This window comes from Paramacrobiotus metropolitanus, unplaced genomic scaffold (assembly GCF_019649055.1).
Source record: "Paramacrobiotus metropolitanus isolate TYO unplaced genomic scaffold, Prichtersi_v1.0 Parri_scaffold0000001, whole genome shotgun sequence".
NCBI lineage: Eukaryota > Metazoa > Tardigrada > Eutardigrada > Parachela > Macrobiotidae > Paramacrobiotus > Paramacrobiotus metropolitanus.
This window is the reverse complement of record NW_026570221.1, coordinates 2,970,440-2,978,405: the sequence shown is the minus strand read 5'-3', so window position 1 is coordinate 2,978,405 and position 7,966 is coordinate 2,970,440. Positions and strand designations below refer to the sequence as shown.

At 43.1% G+C, this 7,966-nt stretch overlaps 2 protein-coding genes across 2 annotated transcripts; both read left to right on the top strand.

Annotated features, from left to right (window-relative positions):
• The first annotated feature begins 937 nt into the window (after positions 1 to 937).
• LOC129581022 (uncharacterized) lies at positions 938 to 2,683 on the top strand. Its single transcript, XM_055471853.1, has 3 exons — positions 938 to 1,403; positions 1,472 to 1,618; positions 2,129 to 2,683. Exons 1-3 carry the CDS (start codon positions 1,210 to 1,212, stop codon positions 2,598 to 2,600), a joined length of 813 nt encoding a protein of 270 aa, XP_055327828.1. The 5' UTR covers positions 938 to 1,209; the 3' UTR covers positions 2,601 to 2,683.
• A 1,786-nt stretch (positions 2,684 to 4,469) lies between these two features.
• LOC129581609 (uncharacterized) lies at positions 4,470 to 6,550 on the top strand. Its single transcript, XM_055472802.1, has 2 exons — positions 4,470 to 4,847; positions 6,108 to 6,550. Exons 1-2 carry the CDS (start codon positions 4,654 to 4,656, stop codon positions 6,544 to 6,546), a joined length of 633 nt encoding a protein of 210 aa, XP_055328777.1. The 5' UTR covers positions 4,470 to 4,653; the 3' UTR covers positions 6,547 to 6,550.
• The last annotated feature ends 1,416 nt before the right edge of the window (positions 6,551 to 7,966 follow it).

The window sequence follows — 7,966 nt, the reverse complement described above, 5'->3', positions numbered from 1 at the left end:
GCATTTGATAGTGAACCCGCGCATATGTGCATTAGGTGGCGGTGACCGACGGACACCATAGTTTGCTTGCGGCTTGAGTATATACGGCCAGCGCGCATATGTGCGTTTGATAGTGAACCCGCGCATATGTGCATTAGGTGGCGGTGACCGACGGACACCACTTTTTTCATAAACGCTGAACATACAGGACCTCCGCTACGCTTCGGTCGACAAAGAAAATAAACCGAGATCGTACTGAACGTTCTCCTGCGGTTTTTCCACATTATTTTAACGCTTGCTGAAGCTTCCGCTTAAACGCACTAAAGCGGAAGTTCGAGTCAGACTGCATGCATGCCAAAATCGCTGACCTGCGCTTGTAGGGGTACAGGTATAAACACAATCTTTATATAGTTCATGATACGAGTGATTTTCTAATCGGATTGTCGTGCAATGACTGCCTACTCTGACCAGTTTGGCATTACGTATTAAAAGCTGCATTATTAAAGGATTGTTGTTTCCAGGTTTCCCTGTACTTCACGGTTCACGGCATGAAGCCATGAACTACACAAACCAAATCCAAAGTTTCCATAATAAAAACGGTACCGGGTACAGTAAAACCTCTGAGTACTAGGAAAGCGCATTCGCTCTTTGCACCGATGCGTGACCAAAGCGCAGCAGGATTAAATGGTAGGAAATCACTATAGGCAGTCAATCCCTTCCACCCCCGCTCACCACAGGTCCCATGCCTTATAAAGGTTTCACGTAACAACTGTAATTACAAGAATGGCGTATGTGATTAATAAAACTCGTATGGGAACTGTGAACGGATTTGTGGCACAGCATCCATCTTCAAGGAAAAGTGTAATTTAGCGATCGGGATCGTGGATCATCTTCATTGCGTGGAATTTATCGATCGAAAATGCCATACCTGTACATTCAACCATACTGATTTCAGCCATATGTGAAGTACTGTAATGTAGGCATCGATCTACGTTCCGCAGGTTGGATTGTGGACTGGCTAGGTGCGTAAACACCTTAGACAAGAGCACTCGAGGAGCCTGCCCTATTGATCGACATTCAGAGCAGTAGAAATCTACGGTCCTACCAACAGAACATATATAATTGTTCTAGTCTTCTGGGTAACTGCATTCCGCAATCAGTCCCGCACTGTTGCTCTGCACGAATAAGCCACTTCATCCGTGGTCTTTGTAGAACCACCACTGATCTATAATGCGAGCACAGCGTGCAGATCTTGTGATTTCGTTGGCTGCGGTTATTATCGCAGCGGTGCACGGCGAAGTTACCGGGGATGAGCTTGCCAAACGGGAATTTCTGGATCCTCTTGACGTTTGCGGGGAGTTAAATGACTCCGTCGCAGCCGCACTGGAGACGGAGAGACTGCCGCTGATCGCCGACCTGATAAGGTACCACTTTAATTTTGCACTTATCATTTAGAAATTCTGATGTACCGTTTGCTATTTTCCGCTAACAGTCAAGCGAAATGTAAGCACGGCGAAGTTGTCTGGAATGAGGGGGCCGTCCAGCGCTTTCTGGATCCACTTAACGTATGCGGACCGTTAAACGACTCCACCCCCGCCACAATGCAGATGAATGATTCGGCGTGTTTTCAAATTTTCAGGTACATCTTCACAACTGTACGTAGATAGTAGGTACTACTAATTAGTGGGAGTTTTATTGCGGCCTGAGTTAGTTCTAGTTAGAATTTATTGGAATCCATTTAGGGGATTTCTATAAAGCCTGTATAGGAAGCCATTTTACAGCCAAACGAATTGTCAACATTGGTGTGAAAACCGGCGTTTCCGATTGGGACGTTGTGGAGGGAAGAATATGGCAAAATCTTTAAGTATTAAGCATGATTATCGGTTCAAAATGAGACTTTCGGTTAACCTGGCAGCTTTTTGCCCTTTTGGAATTTTATTTTCCTCATAATTCCCAGCGGTTTTCATATCAATGTTTTGGTTACACAATGACATATAGCAACGGAAATCGGTGCCTGAATTTGCAGAAAAGCAGCCGTTTCCGCTCACGTGTACGAATTTGCTGCAATGTGGCGCCACGCTTCTCGTAAAATAAGAAAAAAATTCTGTTATGTCTTTTAAATGCTTTGTTAAACACATTTTATCTGCAGTTCTCGTGTTCGTCAATTCATCCACGAAATGATGCGTCTGCATCAAATCCTCGAAGCCGAGGAGTCCCTTAATCATCCTCCACAAAAACCCCGCATCATCATCGGCGGCAGAACAACACCGGTCAACCGCAGCCCGCAATGGTGGATGGAGCCCTGGTACACATCCGTCATCCCCGAACTGCGGTTATTGTACAAAGCGTTCCCCCGTCCCATCAACAGTGGGTTGATCTTGGGTGCGACTTGTCTGATCTATGCTCTCCTGGGAGCGAGTGGCAGTTTTCTGGATGCCATGGCCGAATGCGGAGTCTTCGAGAAAATCAAGCTGTTGCTGAGAATTCTGGCTGTAATAGCACTTGGTGCGCTGGCATTTAACGTTCTCATGCAGTTTACCTATATTGCCCTAACGCTGGCCGAAATTCACGCTGAAAAAAACCCTAAAGAGCCTATAGAAATCAACCTGCGTTTCTGGTAGTATGCATGCCGGGGCAGCGTGAGCTGGGATGTTTTTAAAATGCACGGTCGCATCGTTTCATTGCAGTAATAAATACCCGCTCAAAAGCTATCTTTGTCGCGTTGTAGTTTTGTTTACTTATGCTTCACATACTACATAATATTTGTGCTGCAGCGCTGGCAACTATCTTCGCCTAAAAATTAATTCAAAACCCCGATTTCGCCTGGAAGTTCGGCACCAGTAGGGCTCAACGTAGAGAAGCCGCAAGCGTAGGCAAATAATCAGAAAATGCAATCCCCGTGGAGCGAACTGTAAGCGTCATGTTTCCTCATACCAGATTTACGCCTTCTGCTAAGCACGCATTCATATCCCGTGATCGCTTCTTCATAGATTAAATGGCTACTCCACAAGATCACCTTTTACTGTACAAAAATAGACACAATTTGCTCTTACGATTTATTAATTCAGCTGCTCACGGCACGATGTATTGTTCTGCGGATGACTTTTCCACAGGGACGGTGCTGAACAGAAGAGTCTATGAAGGCTTTCCTACAAACCGCAATTCAGGCATTTTTTTCCAATTTTAAAACGAGTTTTACAATTTGAGAATTTTGTGCTGGAAACTAGAAAATTTGATGGGATCCTTATTTCGTGTCAGAAGGATCTCTGTGCCGTTTTGTACAAAAGGGAAGTGCAGTAGATTAGTCTATAATACATACGTCTTTACGCCCGCGGTACGTCAGCACTAATCGTAAGTAAAGCCATAACGTCATGCTCAGCTGGCTGTCGGCAGCAAGTATAAGATTTATTACGATGCGCTACTAACATCTTTTCGTATCAAAACTTGCGTCGTTAAACCAGGTAAATATCGGCGGTCGTGTGATGCAACGATGGTAGGCTAAAGTAAATGTTATTTACTGTGATACGACTTTTCGCGAAGTTTAAGGGAAGTGATCCGACAGATGGTGCCAAATTTGGGTACATACCGGACGACTTTTACTTTCTTGTACTCCAAGACACGTTTTTGCATCGTTTTGTTGCATTTTGTAGCCAGTTTGTTTTCGTGCTTCCCTTAAGGAGAGCGGCCAGGTTATAACGGCGGCAAAGGCAAAAATAAGGAAAACGATGAAAAAGGCAAAGTGAAACCGGAAAACGCACTCGCTATCTGCGGTACCTGTGCTGCATGACCGCAACACACAGCAGGATTAATTGATTGAAAATATTGTAAGACTAAACGTGCCGTTCCACCCCCGCTCACCATGGGGCCCTACAGCAGACGAAATTTACGTAAACATTTCTGCAAAATGTAATTACAGTAATGCCGTACATGATCACTGGAGAAGATATTGAATTAGGCCGAGTATGTGGTACTGCATTGTCATTGCAAATGCCAACGAGAAGTATCCTTACTCGTACATGAAACTCTTACTCGTGTAATTATCGATCGGTATATATATGTACCATTCCTGCTCATTTAAGTAACCGTACGGTGAATGCATAGGTGCTATGTACTATGTAGTATGTACTGGCATAACGTCATCGATGAAAATAACACGGGTTCTATCGTGAACTCACTATGTAAGTGATGCACCTTATCTTACAGTCCGATGAGATTGCTGTGGCGAGGAACGGCAGGTGAAAATATAATACTCGGCAAACAACTTTAATACTCGACCAGAACTGAAACCCTAACACTCTGCTGGAACTCATACACATCATCGCTATATATACTCCCAAATAAGGGGCGGAAACAGAGATACTGGATCATACATAGAGGCGTATCATACAACTGCAAGGGGAGGGACGATTCCCTTCACATTACACTCGAGAACCTGATATACTGATCAGTACTCACGGTAGCGGAAATTACATTCTGGTTCTAGGGTTTTGGGACTTAAACTGTAATAAAAATCTTTTTATTATTATAAATCAACGCACAGTTCTGGTACGGTACAAGAAAAAGAAACACGTCAGATTACCACTTAAACTTCACAATCAATTTTGTGCTGCGTTGCTGCACTGCTTAATCAAGCCCATGTATCCCTGTTCTTCATAAAACTAGGGCTGATCCACCATGAAAGTGCAGCGTATCCACCTTATAATTCCGTTGTTGGCGATTCTTGTGGTGGCGGTACGCGGCGCAGTTGTTAGGGACCAGCTGACCGGTTTAAATGCAGCGGATCGACTTACATTGTGCGAAAAATTAGGCGACTCCATCCCAGTTACAATAAAGGCGGAGAGACTGTCGATGTGCGCTCACATAATAAGGTATTTCTTGACAATTGTAGATATTATTTTAGTATTTTTAATGCATCGTTGTTTATTTCCCGTTTCTTTCGTTTTACAGCGCAACAAATGTCTGCATTGGTACGAGGATGCGCGTAGTCGAACCGACAGTGAGATTATTCAGCGAGACCATCCGACAACCATGCACAGAGTGCATGGTTGTCGGTTGCACACTGTATCAGCGTGGTGCAGGTGACTGTCGTCCGTGGAAGGTTGGCTGTTTACTGCACTCTGTACATGGTTGTCGGTTGGTCTCGCTGAATAAATTCACTAGGGAAATTTTTGATTTTACATGGTTTAGGCTCCGTTCACTAGAAACTACCGCGTCAGATAAACAGTACGTTAGCAGACTAAACGGTGTTTAAAATGCTTGTACGGATGCACTCTTGCAGTGACGTACAGCTGGAAAAATAAATCGAATCGAGAGTCCCGAGAGCGTGACAAACCTTCTCGCGGGTTACGGCGCCTTACGTCGCGAACGGACGTAAATCAACCCGTAACGCCAACTTCTAACCGAAAGTGGAACTGGACGGAACTTGTTTTGTGAAATCTAAAATTCGCTACTTTCGGTTCGACTACGCGCATCCTCGTATGAAAACGTTTGTGTGCACAACATCAAATCAAGTGAATTTAAATGCACAATTAATAAAAATGAATCAAAAACGAATTCAGGCACCAAAAGTATCCTTTTAGACCGATCATCTTCGAAAATATTTCTTCACCGATCGTAATAAATTTAAAATACGAAGATCACTTTTCTCTGAGCCCAAGCTACACGATGTTTTTGAGATCCTTAAATGAACTCTAAAATTTGATGCAAAAAGCTATTTCAACCTTTGAAAAGATTCAGAACATTGGTTCCGTTTTCCGTGTGAAAGCGTTCTCTTTGCATTTAGAACATTTAAGTACATATAATCTGGCTGTTTCTCTGGTTTGCTAAACAAATCATTTTTATACTTTAGATTGAATGCGTTCAGGTCCAAAATTAATTTTGAATCTTATCAATCCAAACTGAGACTAGGGTGTACCCGCTTGCGTTTGAGCAACTAACCTTTTGGGATCGTTCTTTTCTTAACCGGGTGTTGCGCACAGAAACGATTTGCAACCAATATTGATAAGTCATTTGGCTACAAAAAAACCAATAAAAACGGTGTAAAATAATGAAAGAAAGTTTTCGGAAGCGCATAACAACCCCTCAAAACTTAGAAACATTTCCATATTTTTGATTTTTACTTTTTGCAGTTTCCGTATCCGTCAGTTTGGCCGCGAAATGGCACGTCAGCTCGAAATCCTCGAAGGTCAGGAGTCCCTTGACCGTCCCCTAGAAAGTCTCCCCATCGCCACCAAACCCAGTACGCGCAAACCCGACCCGTGGTGGTGGATGGAGCCCTGGTTCATTGCGCTCGGCCCCACGGTGCGGAAGTTGTACAGAGAGAGCCCTCAGTCCGTCAGGATCATTACCATGGTGTGCGTGGTTTGTACGTACACTGCTTTCCAGCCAGTGGTTGACTGCTTCATGGAAGATATGGAACAATGTGTAGGGATTGAGAAAAAGATCCAGCTTTGGGTGACATGGTTAGCTCACATAGCGCTTTTTACTCTGGGGCTTAACGTTATCACGCAGTTTACTTATGTTTCCGTAACGCTGGCTGAAATGTACGTCGAAAATTGGAAAAGCTAGTTGAGCTGCATGCTTAGCACTAGCAGCGCCGTTTAGCGATTGTCAATCGGTCTGCGTTATTTATATGGTGCCATCATTTACGTATTTATACTATTTAGATTTTGGCGTATGTATAGATCCATCGGTGCTTACTTTTCTCAGCTTGCCAATTACATATCATGGTTGCTGATCCATGCTAATCATCCATGCAAATCGAGCTTGCGCTCTACTTTCTGTTTTGTTTTTCGGTTTGTTAGAATATGTCTTGATATTTTGGCCAAGGTTCTTTGCCAACGCGAAACTCATTTTTAAAGAAAAAAAAACAGGCAAAAGAACTTGTCAAATAGCAAAAACCGATTTCGAGCGGGTTATCAGTACTGTGAGGAAGAGGGGCTAATGCAATAGAAGCCGATACTGCATTTTCAAGGCTATCAAAAATTCAGAAAATCAGCGTGAAGTTCCGTTCTGCCGGTGCTATTTTTAGCCTTACCGTGACACTTGTGCCTGCTACAAAATTCTCTTTACAAGCAGAATTGTGCAAATATTTGTGATTGCTTCTAATTGGTATGAATGCTATTCTCATGGTGACGTTCTGTTCTGCAAGATTTCAAGCAGCGTTTGCGATTTGACAAATCCAGCTGTTATATCATAATAGCACAATACATTCATCGCAGCAGAAATTTGTATGAAAACGATAAAGGGACGTTGCTATGATCAAATTTTCCAATAATATTGATATGAAGAGATTTTGTCGACCGATTACAGTACGATAGCGTGTACATGGTAAAACAATCATCAGGTTAGTACTTATCCGGTGCCATGAGACAAAGACTCCGAACAGTCAAAGCGTACTGTACGGTATATGTACCAGATGTACAGAAGCTCCGCTGGAATACGCTGTCGTTTTTCTCTGTTTTCGATTAAAGCAAAGGTAGTTTTGTTTGACGGAAGAGAACGATATAGATGGTATAAATACATCCAGCAGTAACGCGTTGATCTGTTTTTCTGGTTAAGCAACTTTGTTCTAGCACTGTAATGAGCTTCCAGGTCATACAAAGTATCCTAGCAAATACGAATACTGCTGCGGATAACATGCTTTCGATACTAACCAAGATCAACTATCTGACAAGCAGCAGTTTTCGGCAACTCTGTATTTTGGTAACCGAATTTCCTACAAATTAATCAGTTTAAATCAGTCTAAAATCACAAGCGCTAATGCGTTTATGTTTTATCATTATGTATTTGGAGACGTCGATCACAAAGGCCTTATCAACATTACCCGATTGACGTAATACAATCCGCCAAAACCTTTATTTTCTCGGCGATGGGTGCGAAAGGATCCACAAGTGATCACATAACGGTGCAGTAAGCGGTTCTTTGGCTGCTGGTGCGGTTGCTGTGGCGAGCTGTATTTTCAGCACAATTCTATGCGCTAAAAGAA